We start from the raw sequence: 21,312 nt of genomic DNA on the forward strand, positions 1-21,312 counted from the left end.
CTCAAACCAATGAACTTTGTTGATTGCATGATAATTAAAGCCTATTTTGATGAAATCAGGAAAAAATTTCATCGGAGATTATTGAAATTTCAATGGCGTCCGACCCCCCACGAAGGAAGAGGATAGTCATGAACGTGTGTGTGTTTGGCGCTGCCTACCACAGTAGAACACAGCTCGATACTCGCCATGTTGATTGTATTTCAACGTACACTCATACTGTAGCCATATACAGCACACAATCCACCAACAGTCGCGTAAACGTAAATATTTCATCGTTTATTCCAATCGATGTCGATATTTTTCGGTTTCGTCGAATCGAGCAAATTTACTTTATTTTAACGAACTCGGTTAATTCGCCTGAGGAAGGTGGGCGAATTTCGCCAGCGCATAAACACGTAATTTACTAAAATAAATCGAAACAAAGTGATTCAAGTCTTAGATGCGCTCCTCAATAAAAAGATAGATACTGATTTGAGAAAGGATCTTTTTCAATTAGGGGGCCTCTAATCACTAAAAATAATCATTCATAATCCTAAGACATCCTCTAAATTAGGGCCAGAATTCAAATACTGAAGATTCCTTCAGCTTGAATATCTTCTAGTCAAAGAAAATGGATTTCAGTAAACCCTGAATTCTGCTGTTATAGTGGAATTAGCTATTACCTCTGCTGGGGTTGATTAACGCCCATTGTTATAACGTTAAGGTCACGCAGCGATGGAGAGTTGCGTCGAAGCCGAAGAGGTAGAAACCGGCGAAGGAAAACAACTAGCAGAACCGATACACGTACAGAAAGTGATACACGCTTTACGATTGAACCCGTTATTGGATTATATCGATGACTTACTGAAAAAACCACTTCAAATCAGGTAAATATCAAACGGACGACCGCTGCTACTGCAGTTCCAGTAGGATTAGACTTACCAGTATCTTCAACAGCGCAACAGATGTCGGTTTAAGTTCATGACTTCAATTCCAATGTTTTTACTCAAGAAGGAGTTTGATTTTGATTTTAACTGTGGAACCATCGCCTGGGATGTGGTCCTCAGCCTGATGTTGAAATCATTAAGATTTGAGAGATTCCAGCTAAGAGGCCCTGCCCTGCTGCTGCTGCTGCTGCTGCGGTAGTTTCAGCTGCCCTGCTGCTGCTGCTGCTGCTGCGGTTTGTTGAACTGATAATGTTTTTATTTCTATGTTTATCAGTGATGTGGAGGATATCGGAGGTGATTTGAATGATGAAGATCGTGATTCTGATGACCCTGAAGATGAAGGGGTTAAAATTACGAATGGTATCGCTACGACTAAAGCAGGTAAAACTTCCACCCCCCTCATCTCATATCCCCCTCTCCCCACCTCCTCATCTCGCATCCCCTCTCCCCATCCCCTCATCTCATATCCCCCTCTCCCTACCCCCTCATCTCACATCCCCCTCTCCCTACCCCCTCATCTCACATCCCCTCTACCCACCCCCTCATCTCACATCCCCCTCTCCCTACCCCCTCATCTCACATCCCCCTCTACCCACCCCCTCCGAGATCACCTTCTCTTGCAAGAATACCTGAGATAGAACAAACAGTATCATGTTGTCTCATTGTTTGGCGTTAATTTGTTATTTACAGAACGTAAATCTGATCAGATGCGGTTGTATAACTTCACTAGAGTCAAGAAAAGTCGTAGGTGGCTGAAGGTAAATATTTTATTTTTAAGCAAAACCGTTGCATCCATTGAACTTAAATTACGTTAAACTCTGAATGTGATATTATTTCCACGTTTAATTCTCACAGTTTGACAATTTCTCCTTGAATTCGCAAAGAACTCCTCAAATTCTGAATAATCGAAATGTTAACCTTGCCTGACTCAAACAAACTCACACCGCTGCCAAATTTGGCCCGATTTAAGCATTGAAAAATACATCAGAGATTGCAGTTGCTCGAAAGTTAGTGACAGTTTTAACCAGTTGGTAGTTGACATTGTGATTATTGAAATTGCATTGTACCAAATGTTATTTGTCCACCAGTCAACTTAAACCAACTTTTGATCAACTGCGGCCTCTGAAAGTCTGAAAATGATTTCGTTTCTGTCAGAATTGGCCGTATCCGAGTAAGATACGGATTGTTAACTGTATAAATCCTGCTGTTATACAGACATTCATCACATGTTTGTGGAATTCGTTGATTATTGTAGAATATACTATTGAGCGATAGTTCTAGTGAAGAAGATAATGTTGAATTAGTTCCCGACAGTCAGGGAAAAATGGACGACTCTTATTTGAGATCTTTACTGAAAATGCATAAAGTACAGCGTCAAACGCAATCAGATTTCTATAAAAACAGACATGAAGTAAGTTTAAAAATCAACTGTTTTCATTGTTACCGATTCTCATCGTTGTTTCCGTGGTGTTTTGATATAGTAATTTTGATGTTTTTAGAATTCACAGTATCAGTATTACAGCACTGGATTACTGTCAAATTACGATAAATATCCAGATCAACAGAAACTCATCGTCGGATCGAAGAAAAAAATACCGAAAGATCAAAAGAAATCGAAAGGTAAAAACAGAACTTCAGTCTTTTTAGAGATCTGAAAAATTCCAGATTGATTTTTCCCTGAATAGAAAATCTGAAAAATAATAGGAATTTTGAATTTTTGGTGTCTTGTTGTTCTTGCTAGTGACACGAGTGGCACTAGGAACCTCTTGATAAGTAACAGCTCTCACTGAGGATATCTATAATTCGATCAGAGAATTTTTAATTTTTGGTGTCATGTTCTTGCCGGTGACGAGTGACACATGGAACTCAAGGAACCTTTTGATAAGAAACAGCCCTCACTGAGGATATCTCAATGATTATATGGATTTTTTGGTCAATGGTCAATTTTAGATCGCAGTTTGTTGATCTATCGATGTAGAATTTTCATAAATGTTTTGTTTAATTTTTGCAGTGAAACATAAAAAGTTAAAGAAAGAATCTGGAAATCAAGGTGGACAAAAACAGGGCGGCGGTCGACAATCAAAAAATAAAACTCTCACTCCTGAACAATCATTGATCAAACGCCGTAAAATCTGGATTCACATTTGTAAAAAGGAGATTTCAAAAGCTCAAAAACAGAAAAATAACGCGAAAAAAGAAGTTTTACAAAGCGCAAAGAAAGTAAGTTTAAATTCATAGATAAGACTAGCAGTGATACACAATTCATCAGTTTCAATCCTGCTGTTTATTTTCTGGTCTCTTTCCATGAATGAATAGTCCATTGAAAAATCTTTGAAAAGTCCTCAAATTCTGGAATGACCTTAATACGAACCCTGTTTGCAGGGAAAACCTTAGAACTGCTTATAAATGCAGCATTCAGTGGGTTGACAATGAAAAAAGAAAATAGAAACCTCAAATTCTTGGGTGGAGAGGACATGTTTTAATGAGTGATATAGAATTGAAATAGAACTGTTGTTATTGTTGTTGTAGTTAGCTCAGCAGTGTCAGAGAGAATGTCGTCGTGCTGCGATACAATCACAGAAAACAATGAAAGAAGCGGTCGTACGAGCGCGGCGTTTATCTCGTGAGATGCTCACTTACTGGAAACGATTCGAAAAAGTTGAGAAAGATATTCGTAAACGAGCAGAAAAAGAAGCGTTAGAACAACGTAAAATGGATCTAGAGATGGTTGAGGTTAGATTTATTACTTTCTTCTTTAAGATATTCACATGATTTACTAAGAAAACTTGTGAGACTTTGTGGTTGAAGTTAAAGGTGACTCAAAGTTTGGGGAATGTATATAAACCCCAGCCTTTAATGAACAGTGAATAACGCTAGGTTTTAATGAAACCGACCTCGTAAAAGTTTCGTTGAAATGAATTTCTTAATAAAGTGCTATTAACCAGTAATCTAAACTGAAACAAGACCCTTTCACTTTTAACTAAGAAAACTTGTTGGATGGCACTGTACTGGAAACTTGTGCAAGTTAGACATAGCGTGGTCTGGATCAGTTGAGGCTGATGAAATTCAAATGAATAATTTCCAGATTAGATTGAAATCAACGAAATCGGAATTCGCGCGTTTGACTGAACTGAGTCATAATTAAACACACCGATGATGAAACCTCAGGAAAAACCGAGCAAACTCAAATCATTGTAATATAGAGTGATGAAAGTAATGAAAAAGATTTAATTTATTCAACTGTTTTGTGTTTTTGATTTTTAGTTGAGACGACAGCAACGGAAATTGAATTTCCTCATAACTCAAACGGAGCTCTACGCTCATTTCATGGCTCGTAAGATAACCGGGGTCGACAATCAGGAGGAAATACTCGGCCGGTTGGACGAGGAGAAACCTAAACGACAAGTTGAATTATCAGGTGGAATTGTACATGATAATCTTCAAGATGGATACGGTAAGAACAGTTAGATTGAATTCACTGCAGAATCATTTTCAAACTTACTTTAACTCAGCAGTTAGAATCACAATCGGCTGGAACTGAATCCAGTTCCACAGTTGTCAGAAATTTGGAGTGAAAATTTAACTACAGAACTTGATGATGAAACTTTTACGTGAAGGAAACAACATTCAAATTACATTCATCTTGTTGCAAACATCTTGCGCTGTAAATGAGCTGCAATCAAGATTTGAACAGAAATTGTTAGTTCGGATGCGAAATCAGAAGATTCGCTAAGATTGATGTTAGATCTTAAACCGTAATGTGTTTGTTGATTGATTGTAGATTGTGATAAAGTAAAGAAGACGGCGTTAAAGAATGCAGAAGAAGCTTACAACACTCATCAATCAAAGATTCATGTATTCGATGATGAAATCAAAGGTTCCGGATGTAAGTTCATTTCATCTGTTGAGAATAAACATCTTTTTCCAGATCTGTAAAATGACAAACCATTTACAAGTGGCTACATTCTACATAGTGGCTGCAGATTCCAGATTTATATATCACTATAACACAAGCAATGTTTGTTTATTTGTAGTGAATCCTACAATTAGTTCAGATGCAGAACGTCCTCAACCATCACTGTTTGAAGGCAATCTCAAAGGTTATCAGTTAAAGGTATGTGTTATTGTTAACTCACAGTTATCCTGTGGAGCCACCCATTTCCGAGGTTAACTTTAAACTCTTAAGTGTCAAACTCAGATCTGTGGAATTGGATCCAGGGGTCAGTTACTGGTACTAAAACTTTCTTCAAAGTGAACGACCAGTTGATAACTGGTAATTAAAACTGTATTATTTCTATGTTTTGTCATCTGTTGGTTAAACTATAATAAACATTATGAAACTGGTTTGGTGATGATATCGGTATTTTAATGTTTGTAGGGTATGAATTGGTTGGCTAATCTCTATTCACAAGGTATCAATGGAATACTCGCTGATGAAATGGGTCTAGGAAAAACTGTTCAAAGTATCGCATTTCTAGCTCATTTAGCCGAGGTTTGTATAAATACAGATATCACAGTCATTCTACACATGATTGAATCAGAATTTTAATGTATACTCTTCTATTTATAGACGTATGGAATTTGGGGTCCGTTCCTGATAGTTGCGCCGGCCTCAACTCTTCACAACTGGCAGCAGGAAATAGCAAGGTTCATGCCTAAATTCAAGGTTTGTTTTTATCGAGATTGAAACCATTGCTATTGAATGTCACTAGATTAGATGGTTATCTGTGAAACAGTTGAACTCTGTCCTGGACACAATTCTTCAGGTTCTGACACCTGCAGATCAGGGAATTTAGGATCCTTGCAGGGAATCTGGGAATTTTTCCATGGAAATCAGGGAAATTCTCGGATTGAAGATTCTTGGTCTTTCAATTTCATCAACAGAATCCATTTTGACCGAGTCAAATTTGAACCATGAACTGTGGTGGAACTGGATCCGCTGTGGAACTGGATGTAGAACTGTGGAACTGGATGTAGAACTGTGGAACTGCAGCCTGAACTTGTGAACTTGATGCAGATATGTGTTAAATGTATAACATGTATTTTGTATTTATAGTGCGTTCCGTATTGGGGTAATACTCAAGATCGTCGGATATTACGTAAATTCTGGAATAGTTCGAACATGCACACACAGCAAGCATCGTTTCACGTAGTTATTACCAGTTATCAACTCATTATTCAAGACGTCAGATACTTCCAGAGGATCAACTGGCATTATATGGTTCTAGATGAGGCTCAAGCGATCAAAAGTAGTTCAAGGTCAGTGAGAGGTCGGATTTAGTTTGCGGAGTACTCAGTCTTTGTAAATATTTATTTAATTTTGAATGATGTTATATCTTGTAGTGTAAGATGGAAGATATTGTTAGGTTTCAACTGCAGAAATCGGTTATTGTTGACAGGAACTCCGATACAGAACAGTATGGGAGAGGTGCGTGTGTAAAGGGGACTTAAATCTTAAGACTGGTCTTAAGTTGTTAGAATGACTATAGAACTAAGTTGGTCTTAGGCTGGTCTCAAATCTAAAAGCCACAACTGTGCAACTGACCGATGTAATTTAAATGTCGATGTATTTGTTGATTTGTAGTTATGGGCGTTGCTACATTTTATAATGCCGACAATGTTTGATTCACACGAGGAATTCAGTGAATGGTTCGCGAAAGATATCGAAAATCATGCAGAAAAACAATCAGGGATTGATGAGAGTAAGTATCTCCTCCAGGGGGCGGGAGAGGGAATTGATGGAATATCTCCTCCAGGGGGCGGGAGAGGGAATTGATTGAATATCTCCTCCAGGGGGCGGGAGAGGGAATTGATTGAATATCTTCTCCAGGGGCAGGAGAGGGAATTGATGGAATATCTCCTCCAGGGGGCGGGAGAGGGAATTGATGGAATATCTCCTCCAGGGGAGGGAGAGGGAATTGATTGAATATCTCCTCTAGGGGAGGGAGAGGGAATTGATTGAATATCTTCTCCAGGGGCAGGAGAGGGAATTGATGGAATATCTCCTCCAGGGGGCGGGAGAGGGAATTGATTGAATATCTTCTCCAGGGGCAGGAGAGGGAATTGATGGAATATCTCCTCCAGGGGGCGGGAGAGGGAATTGATGGAATATCTCCTCCAGGGGAGGGAGAGGGAATTGATTGAATATCTCCTCTAGGGGAGGGAGAGGGAATTGATTGAATATCTCCTCTAGGGGGAGGGAGGAAAGGATTTGATTCAGTAAGGTGCTTGTTGCGTACATGCTTTTATGAATGACCCCCCCCTTACTACACCAGTGTGTTTAAATCATGTGCTGTGTTATATTTGTAGAGCATTTAAGTCGTTTACACATGATTCTAAATCCATTCATGCTGCGACGTGTGAAGAAAGATGTAGAAAATGAATTGTCTGATAAGGTAAAAAAAACACTCAATATTTTATAAATTCAAGTGAAAAATGTGCAGTTTTGTGCAATTAATTGAAACTCTGGGAAACTAGAACAATTGAAACCTTAAACGCAGAGTTAAGCATAAGGAGAAGTGGCCAATTTTTGACGTACTGTGCAGCCCTTTATTTAAGATACACCTCTACGATGTGTCAGTTGTTTCTATATTTATAGATTGAAGTGTTGTTTCTATATTTATAGATTGAAGTGTTGGTTTATTGCCCGATGACAAAACGACAGAAATATTTATATCAAGGAATCAAGAATAAAATCTCGATTGAAGATTTAATCCAATCGGCTTCCGGAGCTCCATCGCAGGCTCAATCTACTACCAGCAGTCTGATGAATTTAGTCATGCAATTCAGAAAGGTTTCTATCCACTCACCCCTGAGAATAACACCCTCCCAACCTCCTCAACCCCCTGAGAATAACCCCTCCGTACCTCCTCACCCCCTGAGAATACCACCCCCTCCTAACCCCCTGAGAATACCACCCCCTCCCAACCTCCTCACCCCCTGAGAATAACCCCTCCCAACCCCCTCACCCCTGTGAATAACCCCTCCCAGGCCCCTCCCCCTCAGAATAACCCCTCCCAACCCCCTCATCCCCTGAGAATAACCCTTCCCAACCCCCTAACCCCCTGAGAATACCACCCCCTCCCTGACTACTACTGGTATACCTGTAGTAATGTAGTGATACTGTGTTTGTTTAGGTTTGTAATCATCCGGAATTATTTGAAAGGCGTGAAATTCGTTCATCCTTCTTCATCCAGCCTGAAACTTACCTCATCCCAAAACTCATCTATCAACACGGTAAGAAACATTTCTCTACGGTCTCAGCCCCCTCACCCCCAGCGGTAACGCTGTGAGTTACTGAAACTGTTGTTATTTTCAGGTCTGATAGAGCACTCATTACCGAGTAGAAATAGATTATTGTATAATCTGTTTAATGTGTTTAATCCTGAGCACATTCACACATCACTGACATCTACCAGCGGTAAGTCAACTGTCTGGACTAGCATACCCGGACCAAGTCTGTCTGGACTAGCATTCCCGGACCAAGTCTGTCTGGACTAGCATTCCCGGACCAAGTCTGTCTGGACTAGCATATCGGACCAAGCCTGTCTGGAGTAGCATACCCGGACCAAGTCTGTCTGGACTAGCATTCCCGGACCAAGTCTGTCTGGACTAGCATACCCGGACCAAGTCTGTCTGGACTAGCATTCCCGGACCAAGTCTGTCTGGACTAGCATACCCGGACCAAGTCTGTCTGGACTAGCATACCCGGACCAAGTCTGTCTGGACTAGCATTCCCGGACCAAGCCTGTCTGGAGTAGCATACGCGGACCAAGCCTGTCTGGACTAGCATTCCGGTGACTAGTTTCACAAAGCGTTATTATGATTACCAGTAGATACTTTATGACAACCTCCTCATTTTCGAAGACCTCAAAAAATGTGATTTAATCATTTTAAGCTTAATGAGACGATATTCAGTGTTACAGTTGTGAGTGAAACTGTGGAACTGGATCCCGAGTCTTAGTGTCGGTTGTCTAATCATTAAATTGAGCTGAAATGTTTGTATTTACAGATACCGATGTAAACAGTGAATTCTCATTCAGTAGATTTATTAATTTGTCTCCTATGGAGATTCATAGATTGATGTTCAATGGATTACTATACAGGTAACAAACACTTACTACGCATAATGAAATACTGAAATTGAATCTGCTTTCTGAACTCTTTAAGTCAGATTCTAACTGACGTTACTGTGGAACTGAATCCTAGCAATAGGAAATCAATTGAACTTTATTGGAAGAAATCTGTATTTTTCAGAAGGATTCAATTCCAGTTATACTAAACTCTAGAATCAGTTTATATCCGATGTTTTAAGCTCTTTAAAGAGTGAATAAAACTGAGGAACTGAGTTTAGGTTTCTGTTTCATTATTAAACCGATTGATTATTGAATTATTTCTAGATGGTTGGCTGTGTTTTTGTGGTTGAAGACGGCGTCTAATTTACATCATAAACACATTTGGAGCTGTGAGGAACAGCAGGAAATACAAACATTAGATAGAAACAGTTTATTACTGACACCTTTACGTACTACGTATTTTACAAACACACAGAACAGCTGTGTTTTAACTGACCTCGTATTCACTAGTAATACATCGACGATCTACACGCATATAGATCATACGTATTACTGTATGAGAGAAACAACATCACATCGGAAAATACGACTTAAACAAGTTCTACAAGCTACCACCCCTCAGAATATCACTTCACCGTCGAAATCACCTACTAAATCCAAACATCATTCTCCTACCAAGGTATGACAGGTTCTCAAATCTCGTAAGTTTTTATATTTTCCGTATAAACGAAAATCTTTTGTATTTATTTGGTTAGAAACATCACAGCCCGGAGAAGGCGGCGCCACCTGTCGCCGAGATCGACGAATCATTGTGGATTCATGAACATAAACCCCGCCCACCTGTCACTCATCGCTGTCAGGCAACCTACATGCCTCGATTGTTGAACTATACAATTCCTAAAGTAAGTTCTAGTATTTCTACTCACTATAAACAATCAATTATTGAAGTAAAAATCCAAAGTAAAAACTAATAGAGAAATTTGATGTTTTTCACTCAAATTCTATAAGACATTTCCGAAATGTTTTGAAAATCATCGAGTTGAAACATCAAAATCAGTTTAACATCGTAAATGTTGGTTCTGTCTTGAGACACTTATGACTGATACATTATATTTATGGATATCTAATGACTGATACATTATATTTATAGATATCTAGTAAACCGCGTCAGTATTACAGCGTAGACCGCACTTCACAATCAATGATATTAAAATCACAACAATGCGGTCACCCAGATGCCAAGAATACATTGTTATACGGTTGTCCGGACAACGCTCTGGTAAATCGCTATAGGAACTGGTATATATACAGTCCGGTACTGGGAGGATTGTCTACTGTTAACCCTTATCATGGCTTCTCATCGGTTCATGTTCCAGGTGAGTTTATAAACCATTCAGTTCTCTGAGTCGTGCCTTTAGAACTGAATGACCCTGTGATTGTATTTATATTTATACAGATAAAGAAACTCTTGTAACTGATGCTGGTAAACTACATGTATTAGATAGTTTACTAGGTCGACTGAAATGTGAAGGTCATCGAGTTCTGATCTATTCTCAAATGACTCGAATGATCGATATTTTAGAGGTAAGATGATCTCAGATTCCGATATATCATCGTGTGCCAGTGAATCTCAGATTCCGATATATCATCATGTGCCAGTGAATCTCAGATTCCGATATATCATCGTGTGCCAGTGAATCTCAGATTCTGATATATCATTGTGCGCAGTGAATCTCAGATTCTGATATACCATTGTGTGTCAGTGAATCTCAGATTCTGATATATCACTCTGTGTTGGTGAATCTCAGATTCTGATATATCATTCTGTGTCGGTGAATCTCAGATTCTGATATATCATTCTGTGCCGGTGAATATCAGATTCTGATATATCATTCTGTGCCGGTGAATATCAGATTCTGATATATCATTCTGTGCCGATGAATCTAAGATTCTGATATATCATTCTGTGCCGGTGAATCTCAGATTCTGATATATCATTCTGTGTCATTGAATATCAGATTCTGATATATCATTCTGTGCCGGTGAATATCAGATTCTGATATATCACTCTGTGTTGGTGAATCTCAGGATCACTGTTTATGTGTAGTATAAGAGTTGATGATACTATTTCAGGAATACATGTGGCACAGGAAACACACATACATCAGACTAGACGGTTCGTCTAAGATCTCAGATAGACGAGATATGGTCGCTGATTTTCAGGCTCGATCTGATATATTTGTATTTCTATTGAGCACTAGAGCTGGTGGGTTAGGTATCAATTTAACCGCTGCCGATACTGTAAGTATCACTCTTTATACCGCAGTATCAATCGATATTGATATTTCTGTGAGATGATGATGATGATGATATTTACGGTATTTATGTTTGTAGGTGATATTCTACGACAGCGATTGGAATCCGACTGTCGATCAACAGGCGATGGATCGCGCTCACAGATTAGGACAAACTAAACAAGTCACCGTTTATAGATTAGTTTGTAAAGGCACAATAGAGGAACGTATCATACAAAGAGCTAAAGAGAAAAGTGAGGTAAGTGAAATATCTCAACACCTCATATCTCGACATCCCCAATATCTGATATATCATCCAAATATCTGATATAGCATTTCCTTCATATATTATTCCTTGTGCTATCTTAGATCTGATATTCCCCTCATCTCTAATACTGGTATCTCATCTCTGATAAGAATGAATGAATGAATGATGCATGAATGATGATATCTCATCCGTGATATATCATCCCCTGATGATACTGGTATCTCATCTCTGATATATCATCCCTGATGATATCGCTATCTCATCTCTGATATATCATGCTCTGATTGATATCGCTATCTCATCTCTGATATATCACCCCCTGCTGTGTGATACCGGTATCTAATCTCTGATATATCATCCCCTGATGATACCGCTATCTCATCTCTGATATATCATGCTCTGATTGATATCTGATATGTGTTTGTTGTATATGATGTATAGATACAGAGAATGGTAATTAGTGGAGGCACATTTAGACCTGATATACTGAAACCTAAAGAAGTTGTGTCGTTGTTACTGGATGATGATGAAATGGTTAATAAAGGTAAAATCTCCTCAATCTGTAGCTGCTACTGCTGCTGCTGCTGCTGCTGTTTCTGCTGCTGTTTGTGGTGATGTAAAATGTATTCATTTTTGTAAATTCAGTGAAATTCAAACAAGAAGATAAAAAATCACGCGATGAAATCAATCGAGAGAAAGACAAACGAAGAAAGCGTGATAAATACGCTGAATTGGTAAGATAGCAGTGAACCTTCTGTGCGGGGGCAGGGTGCGGGGCCGCCAGGGAGCGGGGCCGCCAGGGAGCGGGGCCACCAGGGAGCGGGGCCGCCAGGGAGCGGGGCCGCCAGGGAGCGGAGCCGCCAGGGAGCAGGGCCGCCAGGGAGCGGGGCCGCCAGGGAGCGGAGCCGCCAGGGAGCGGAGCCGCCAGGGAGTGGGGCTGTCAGGGAGTGGGGCTGCCAGGGAGCGGGGCCGCCAGGGAGTGGGGCTGCCAGGGAGTGGGGCCGCCAGGGAGCGGAGCCGCCAGGGAGTGGGGCTGTCAGGGAGTGGGGCTGCCAGGGAGCGGGGCCGCCAGGGAGCGGAGCCGCCAGGGAGCGGAGCCGCCAGGGAGTGGGGCTGTCAGGGAGTGGGGCTGCCAGGGAGTGGGGCCGCCAGGGAGCGGAGCCGCCAGGGAGTGGGGCCACCAGGGAGTGGGGCCGCCAGGGAGTGGGGCCGCCAGGGAGGAGGGCCACCAGGGAGTGGGGCCGCCAGGGAGTGGGGCCGCCAGGGAGTAAGGCCGCCAGGGAGGGGGCCACCAGGGAGTGGGGCCGCCAGGGAGTGGGGCCGCCAGGGAGGGGGGCCACCAGGGAGGGGGGCCACCATGGAGGGGGCCGCCAGGGAGTGGGGCTGCCAGGGAGTGGGGCCGCTAGGGAGCGGGGCCGCCAGGGAGTTGGGCCGCCAGGGAGTTGGGCCGCCAGGGAGTGGGGCTGCCAGGGAGTGGGGCCGCCAGGGAGCGGAGCTGCCAGGGAGTTGGGCCGCCAGGGAGTGGGGCTGCCAGGGAGTGGGGCCGCCAGGGAGCGGAGCTGCCAGGGAGTGGGGCCGCCAGGGAGCGGAGCTGCCAGGGAGTTGGGCCGCCAGGGAGCGGAGCTGCCAGGGAGTTGGGCCGCCAGGGAGTTGGGCCGCCAGGGAGTGGGGCTGCCAGGGAGTGGGGCCGCCAGGGAGCGGAGCTGCCAGGGAGTTGGGCCGCCAGGGAGTGGGGCTGCCAGGGAGTGGGGCCGCCAGGGAGCGGAGCTGCCAGGGAGTTGGGCCGCCAGGGAGTGGGGCTGCCAGGGAGTGGGGCCGCCAGGGAGCGGAGCTGCCAGGGAGTGGGGCCGCCAGGGAGCGGAGCTGCCAGGGAGTGGGGCCGCCAGGGAGTGGGGCCGCCAGGGAGTTGGGCCGCCAGGGAGCGGAGCTGCCAGGGAGTGGGGCCGCCAGGGAGTGGGGCTGCCAGGGAGAGGGGCCGCCAGGGAGCGGAGCTGCCAGGGAGTGTGGGGTGTCAACGAACGGGGGTGATGTTTAAAGTGTAACTCATTTGAATTGTTTTTGTAGAAGAAGAAACAAAACAGTGTTGAATATAATCAGACAATAGTGGCATCAGCATCAGCTGCTGCAGCATCAGCTGCTGCGGCACCAGCTGCGGCACCAGCTGCTTCACCAGCGGTGACAGTTACACCTGAGGAATCTACCAGTTCTAGTCCACGTAATACTGTAAGTTCAGTTCTTCCCCCTCTCCCCCCTCCGCCCCCCGCCCCCTGTATATCACTCATTGTCTGTATTTATAATTGCAGCCGATGGATTTAGATTCGATGTTTAATGTTGCTAATGACGATAGTAATGATGGTTTAGTGATTGTTGACGACGCTCATCAACTTTTCCCTCCCGGTAAAAATACTTTCATCATCATTCTCTCTCCTCTTCATTCTCTCCCTACTCTCCTCTTCATTCTCTCTACTCTCTCCTCTTCATTCTCTCTCTACTCTCCTCTTCATTCTCTCTACTCTCTCCTCTTCATTCTCTACTCTCTCCTCTTCATTCTCTCTACTCTCCTCTTCATTCTCTCTACTCTCCTCTTCATTCTCTCTACTCTCCTCTTCATTCTCTCTACTCTCTCCTCTTCATTCTCTCTACTCTCTCTCCTCTTCATTCTCTCTACTCTCTCCTCTTCATTCTCTCTACTCTCTCCTCTTCATTCTCTCTACTCTCTCCTCTTCATTCTCTCTCTACTCTCTCCTCTTCATTCTCTCTACTCTCTCCTCTTCATTCTCTCTACTCTCTCCTCTTCATTCTCTCTACTCTCCTCTCTCATTCTCTCCCTACTCTCTCCTCTTCATTCTCTCTACTCTCTCCTCTTCATTCTCTCTACTCTCCTCTTCATTCTCTCTACTCTCTCCTCTTCATTCTCTCTACTCTCTCCTCTTCATTCTCTCTACTCTCCTCTTCATTCTCTCTACTCTCCTCTTCATTCTCTCTACTCTCCTCTTCATTCTCTCTCTACTCTCTCCTCTTCATTCTCTCTACTCTCTCCTCTTCATTCTCTCTACTCTCTCCTCTTCATTCTCTCTACTCTCTCCTCTTCATTCTCTCTACTCTCTCCTCTTCATTCTCTCTACTCTCCTCTTCATTCTCTCTACTCTCCTCTTCATTCTCTCCCTACTCTCTCCTCTTTCATTCTCTCTCTACTCTCTCCTCTTCATTCTCTCTCTACTCTCCTCTTCATTCTCTCTCTACTCTCTCCTTTTCATTCTCTCGTCTCTCCTCTTCATTCTCTCTACTCTCCTCTTCATTCTCTCTACTCTCTCCTCTTCATTCTCTCTCTACTCTCTCCTCTTCATTCTCTCTACTCTCTCCTCTTCATTCTCTCTCTACTCTCTCCTCTTCATTCTCTCTACTCTCCTCTTCATTCTCTCTCTACTCTCTCCTTTTCATTCTCTCGTCTCTCCTCTTCATTCTCTCTACTCTCCTCTTCATTCTCTCTCTACTCTCCTCTTCATTCTCTCTACTCTCTCCTCTTCATTCTCTCTCTACTCTCTCCTCTTCATTCTCTCTACTCTCTCCTCTTCATTCTCTCTCTACTCTCTCCTCTTCATTCTCTCTCTACTCTCTCCTCTTCATTCTCTCTCTACTCTCCTCTTCATTCTCTCTCTACTCTCTCCTCTTCATTCTCTCTCTACTCTCTCCTCTTCATTCTCTCTACTCTCTCCTCTTCATTCTCTCTACTCTCCTCTTCATTCTCTCTACTCTCTCCTCTTCATTCTCTCTACTCTCCTCTTCATTCTCTCTACTCTCCTCTTCATTCTCTCTACTCTCTCCTCTTCATTCTCTCTACTCTCCTCTTCATTCTCTCTCTACTCTCTCCTCTTCATTCTCTCTACTCTCCTCTTCATTCTCTCTACTCTCCTCTTCATTCTCTCTACTCTCCTCTTCATTCTCTCTACTCTCCTCTTCATTCTCTCTACTCTCTCCTCTTCATTCTCTCTACTCTCCTCTTCATTCTCTCTCTACTCTCTCCTCTTCATTCTCTCTCTACTCTCTCCTCTTCATTCTCTCTACTCTCCTCTTCATTCTCTCTCTACTCTCTCCTCTTCATTCTCTCTCTACTCTCTCCTCTTCATTCTCTCCCTACTCTCTCCTCTTCATTCTCTCTACTCTCTCCTCTTCATTCTCTCTACTCTCTCCTCTTCATTCTCTCTACTCTCCTCTTCATTCTCTCTCTACTCTCTCCTCTTCATTCTCTCTACTCTCTCCTCTTCATTCTCTCTACTCTCTCCTCTTCATTCTCTCTACTCTCTCCTCTTCATTCTCTCTACTCTCTCCTCTTCATTCTCTCTACTCTCTCCTCTTCATTCTCTCTCTACTCTCTCCTCTTCATTCTCTCTACTCTCTCCTCTTCATTCTCTCTCTACTCTCCTCTTCATTCTCTCTACTCTCTCCTCTTCATTCTCTCTACTCTCTCCTCTTCATTCTCTCTACTCTCCTCTTCATTCTCTCTACTCTCCTCTTCATTCTCTCTCACTCTCTCCTCTTCATTCTCTCTACTCTCTCCTCTTCATTCTCTCTCTAACTCTCCTCTTCATTCTCTCTACTCTCTCCTCTTCATTCTCTCTACTCTCTCCTCTTCATTCTCTCTACTCTCTCCTCTTCATTCTCTCTCTACTCTCTCCTCTTCATTCTCTCTACTCTCTCCTCTCATCTCTCTCTACTCTCCTCTTCATTCTCTCTACTCTCCCTCTTCATTCTCTCTACTCTCTCCTCTTCATTCTCTCTACTCTCCTCTTCATTCTCTCTACTCTCCTCTTCATTCTCTCTACTCTCTCCTCTTCATTCTCTCTACTCTCTCCTCTTCATTCTCTCTACTCTCTCCTCTTCATTCTCTCTACTCTCTCCTCTTCATTCTCTCTACTCTCTCCTCTTCATTCTCTCTACTCTCCTCTTCATTCTCTCTCTACTCTCTCCTCTTCATTCTCTCTACTCTCTCCTCTTCATTCTCTCTCTACTCTCCTCTTCATTCTCTCTCTACTCTCTCCTCTTCATTCTCTCTCTACTCTCTCCTCTTCATTCTCTCTACTCTCTCCTCTTCATTCTCTCTACTCTCTCCTCTTCATTCTCTCTACTCTCTCCTCTTCATTCTCTCTACTCTCTCCTCTTCATTCTCTCTACTCTCCTCTTCATTCTCTCTCTACTCTCTCCTCTTCATTCTCTCTACTCTCTCCTCTTCATTCTCTCTACTCTCTCCTCTTCATTCTCTCTACTCTCTCCTCTTCATTCTCTCTACTCTCTCCTCTTCATTCTCTCTACTCTCTCCTCTTCATCTCTCTCTACTCTCTCCTCTTCATTCTCTCTACTCTCTCCTCTTCATTCTCTCTCTACTCTCCTCTTCATTCTCTCTACTCTCTCCTCTTCATTCTCTCTACTCTCTCCTCTTCATTCTCTCTACTCTCTCCTCTTCATTCTCTCTACTCTCTCCTCTTCATTCTCTCTCTACTCTCTCCTCTTCATTCTCTCTACTCTCTCCTCTTCATTCTCTCTACTCTCTCCTCTTCATTCTCTCTACTCTCCTCTTCATTCTCTCTACTCTCTCCTCTTCATTCTCTCCCTACTCTCTCCTCTTCATTCTCTCTACTCTCTCCTCTTCATTCTCTCTACTCTCCTCTTCATTCTCTCTACTCTCTCCTCTTCATTCTCTCCCTACTCTCTCCTCTTCATTCTCTCTACTCTCTCCTCTTCATTCTCTCTACTCTCTCCTCTTCATTCTCTCTACTCTCTCCTCTTCATTCTCTCTACTCTCTCCTCTTCATTCTCTCTCTACTCTCCTCTTCATTCTCTCTCTACTCTCCTCTTCATTCTCTCTCTACTCTCTCCTCTTCATTCTCTCTACTCTCTCCTCTTCATTCTCTCTACTCTCTCCTCTTCATTCTCTCTACTCTCTCCTCTTCATTCTCTCTACTCTCTCCTCTTCATTCTCTCTCTACTCTCTCCTCTTCATTCTCTCTACTCTCTCCTCCTTCTCTCTACTCTCTCCTCTTCATTCTCTCTACTCTCCTCTTCATTCTCTCTACTCTCCTCTTCATTCTCTCTCTACTCTCCTCTTCATTCTCTCTACTCTCTCCTCTTCATTCTCTCTACTCTCTCCTCTTCATTCTCTCTACTCTCTCCTCTTCATTCTCTCTACTCTCTCCTCTTCATTCTCTCTACTCTCTCCTCTTCATTCTCTCTACTCTCTCCTCTTCATTCTCTCTACTCTCCTCTTCATTCTCTCTACTCTCTCCTCTTCATTCTCTCTACTCTCTCCTCTTCATTCTCTCTACTCTCTCCTCTTCATTCTCTCTCTACTCTCTCCTCTTCATTCTCTCTACTCTCTCCTCTTCATTCTCTCTCTACTCTCTCCTCTTCATTCTCTCTACTCTCTCCTCTTCATTCTCTCTCTACTCTCTCCTCTTCATTCTCTCTACTCTCTCCTCTTCATTCTCTCTCTACTCTCTCCTCTTCATTCTCTCTACTCTCTCCTCTTCATTCTCTCTACTCTCTCCTCTTCATTCTCTCTACTCTCCTCTTCATTCTCTCTACTCTCCTCTTCATTCTCTCTACTCTCTCCTCTTCATTCTCTGTGTCTATGGTATTCTGTCCTGATTACCGGTAATTGTGTTGTATATTTCTAGTGAGTTCACAGTCTGTGACGACTCCTCCGCCTGTGAAACGTGGTCGAGGACGACCGAAAGGTTCCGGTGTTGGTGGTGGACGTAAGAGAGGACGTGGTAGCGTACGGAAAGCTCTATCAGCTGCTGAGATTGCAGGAGCTCAGGCTGGATTAACTGCTGCTTATGCTGCTTACGGTTACAATTTGAAAGGTATGAGGAATTCATGACTCGAACACAATTCAGAACCCAGTTCCACAGTACTGGATTCAGTTCCACTGTTCAGGTTCCAGTTCCACAGTACTGGATTCAGTTCCACTGTTCAGGTTCCAGTTCCACAGTACTGGATTCAGTTCCACTGTTCAGGTTCCAGTTCCACAGTACTGGATTCAGTTCCACTGTTCAGGTTCCAGTTCCACAGTACTGGATTCAGTTCCACTGTTCAGGTTCCAGTTCCACAGTACTGGATTCAGTTCCACTGTTCAGTACTCGCTTCCACAGTTCAGAACTAATTTTCAACAGTTCGAGATTCTATTGCAAAACGATTTTATCAAAATAATTCTTGTTTTAAATGAATTTATCCGATTGTTTTTTGGCAGGATCGACTCCACCTACTTCAAGGTCATTAACCCGTCAATCATCAACATCATCCACTGGTACATCAGCCAATCAGAAACCGGCATGAGAGATTGTCAGCCAATCAGAAATGAGTACCGTTATCTACTGATAAATCGTATATATCAACTACAATATCTGCAATTTCACCGTGAGATATCTGATATATCTACTGTTAAATATGACTACTGATATATCTATTGAGATTGTCAAGTTTCATAATAAATTGTAATCGATATAATTAATCATTAGAGGCAGGCGTTGTGTGAACTATTTGTCTCTGAGTATGGTTGGTGCTATTTAGTATGTTCTGTTTCAATTGATTTATCATGAAAGAATATTAGATATCATTCTGTATTTATAAACATTTATCAAGATGATTTGATATCGAAAATACCGATAATTAGCATTTAATTTTTTTAGTAAGTCCTACAATTGTCTATTGTATAAAGTAGCGTGTCTAATGTATAAAGTCGTATGTCTAATGTATATAAAGTTGTGTATATTGTTTATTTTGTAAAGTTGATTAACCAGGAATGTGTGATGAATAAATAAGATTAAATCTTCCTCCACTCAGTTCAACTCATTTTCTTGTTGTCTTCTTGAATTCTTTTTTCGGTCGATCGAAGTGTTTTCTAGTCAGAGATTCACAGATTCAGTAGATACAGAAACAGACAAACAGTTCTAGGCAGAACTTTCTGGTTCTTTTCAAAACCGATCTCACAAATGGAACAAGACCCCAATTAACAGCCAGTGATCTTTGTGTTCTTACCAGGATCTCCCAAAAAATCCTTAGATTTGAATTGTAAATGGAAAATGAAATTGCCAATGTTTTTGAAATGATGTATTGATTTTTTTAATACTGCTTTTCACTTGCCCACAATGAATTCTTTTTTAGAGCGAAGAAACTAGAAATCCCGATACACGTACGTCTACACAGTACTCGACCTAGTCCCACTGTCCCAGACTCCACTTCCACAGATGTGCACCCCCACAGTGCAAACTTTTAGCCTTATATCATTTTGCTCGCCGTCTGGGAGTCAACTAAACATAAAAGAGGAAACTTAAAAGGCGGTTTGTAAACGGCTCCCCGTCACACCGACCAAATTCTAGGGATTTTGGATCTAGACAGAGACAGTAAACAAGACTTGTCCTACGAACATCATCTTGCAATGCATGAAAAGGAATTTATGGCTTAATAATAACCGCAGATGTCAATTTCTGCAGCAACCTAACCCGGCCGGCCGCGTGGTAGATGGACGTTTTCAGTTTTGGCCTGACGCTCATAGACAGCACTGCCTAAGTTAAGACTCACTCTGCCGGATCCAGAGCGCCGACCATCAGTTCAAATTGCAGCTTTGTTCTTAGCCTAAGTAATTTTTTGAAATCTTTCACTAATTGATACTGTAAACTGGGCGTGAAAGCAATGAAAACGCAACTGAGACTAATTTTTGTTTTTAATAACAGAATTAATGCTATGACTGAATTCCTCAGTCAATTTCGGCGCCGGTATCGGAGTCTCTGTTGGCGGCGTCCGGAGTCTAAGTCACTGCTCTGTTTAAAAGGTTTATTTAATTCCTGTGTTTTTTATTTGACAACCCATTTAAATCGAACTCGGTTTCATGTTTTTGTCATTTCAGCAGGCTAATTAGGACCAGACGAACGATCGACTAACGCCCGAAGAGTGTAGCAGTATAAAAACCGACCGGAGCAGACCGGACAGACTGAAAAAACCAGGCGGCGCTAAATTCGAGAGACGAGCTGTTGAGAATCAAGTAATTTATTTTATATGGCCTTAAAGTTCGACGATATTGTTCAGCTGGCTACCGGCGTGTATTCAACCGGGCAGTAGAACCTTCTATAAGCTTTCAATTGAAATTCAATTCAACAATAGAGACACAATGGCGGTTTTTCAGTGTTGTTGATATTATTCTGACACGCGTCATTGAATACGTCACCGGCTGACTACGGTGTACACAAGCATAGGCATTCACCTCTGCACACTCACACTGTGAACATGCTACCGTGGATTCTCCTCCTGGCGATCTTCGCTGCGCTCCCGCTCCTGCTCCTGTTCCTGCTTCCTGAGGAACGACGTCTTTATGTTTTATGTGTTACTGTTCGTCTCTGTGCTGTCCTGTACTGTTCCGTGTTCATTAATCCGTTCTATTTTTCAGCAATTAACCCGTTTTATTTTTCAGGGCCGATTTCTCTGTCGAATTTCAACGTTTGCTGGAACAAAACTAATGTCCGAAAGCGTCAGCTCTCCTTCGCCGGTCACGTGTTGAGGATGTCAGACAAAGAGTCGGTCAGGAAATTCTGCCCTCTACACGCCCTCATACGGAACACGAAAACCAGGATGACGAGGCCTCACTTCCCCCACCTATCTACAAAGTGTGCTGAGTGATGTCAATGACAGGCATATCTGCGGGATTGCGCGGGATACAAATGGAGCGGTTATACTGGATTGTCACGCTACTAGCATCC

At 42.7% G+C, this 21,312-nt stretch overlaps 1 protein-coding gene across 1 annotated transcript; it reads left to right on the top strand.

Moving 5' to 3' along the window:
• The first annotated feature begins 110 nt into the window (after positions 1 to 110).
• LOC141900408 (chromatin-remodeling ATPase INO80-like) lies at positions 111 to 19,362 on the top strand. Its single transcript, XM_074787297.1, has 33 exons — positions 111 to 260; positions 704 to 866; positions 1,201 to 1,307; positions 1,617 to 1,684; positions 2,182 to 2,337; positions 2,426 to 2,546; positions 2,938 to 3,146; positions 3,456 to 3,659; positions 4,191 to 4,380; positions 4,708 to 4,812; positions 4,961 to 5,040; positions 5,305 to 5,418; positions 5,497 to 5,592; positions 5,983 to 6,185; positions 6,270 to 6,354; positions 6,511 to 6,628; positions 7,236 to 7,321; positions 7,552 to 7,719; positions 8,063 to 8,162; positions 8,245 to 8,346; positions 8,938 to 9,031; positions 9,326 to 9,680; positions 9,757 to 9,903; positions 10,152 to 10,377; positions 10,458 to 10,585; positions 11,135 to 11,302; positions 11,396 to 11,554; positions 12,005 to 12,107; positions 12,209 to 12,297; positions 13,628 to 13,786; positions 13,867 to 13,960; positions 18,235 to 18,423; positions 18,810 to 19,362. The coding sequence occupies exons 2-33, from the start codon at positions 715 to 717 to the stop codon at positions 18,893 to 18,895; spliced, it is 4,461 nt and encodes a 1,486-aa protein (XP_074643398.1). The 5' UTR covers positions 111 to 260; positions 704 to 714; the 3' UTR covers positions 18,896 to 19,362.
• Positions 19,363 to 21,312: the final 1,950 nt, after the last annotated feature.

The sequence above is a fragment of the Tubulanus polymorphus genome, chromosome 1 (assembly GCF_964204645.1).
Source record: "Tubulanus polymorphus chromosome 1, tnTubPoly1.2, whole genome shotgun sequence".
In the NCBI taxonomy this organism is placed as follows: Eukaryota; Metazoa; Nemertea; class Palaeonemertea; order Tubulaniformes; family Tubulanidae; genus Tubulanus; species Tubulanus polymorphus.

What these genes read in the sequence shown, in the direction of transcription:
- LOC141900408 (XM_074787297.1), top strand. Translation starts at nt 715, where the DNA reads ATGGAGAGTTGCGTCGAAGCCGAAGAGGTAGAAACCGGCGAAGGAAAA. An exon ending in AAAGTCGTAGGTGGCTGAAG is followed by an intron (nt 1,685 to 2,181) that starts GTAAATATTTTA and finishes TGATTATTGTAG; the next exon opens with AATATACTATTGAGCGATAG. An exon ending in GTGATAAATACGCTGAATTG is followed by an intron (nt 12,298 to 13,627) that starts GTAAGATAGCAG and finishes TTGTTTTTGTAG; the next exon opens with AAGAAGAAACAAAACAGTGT.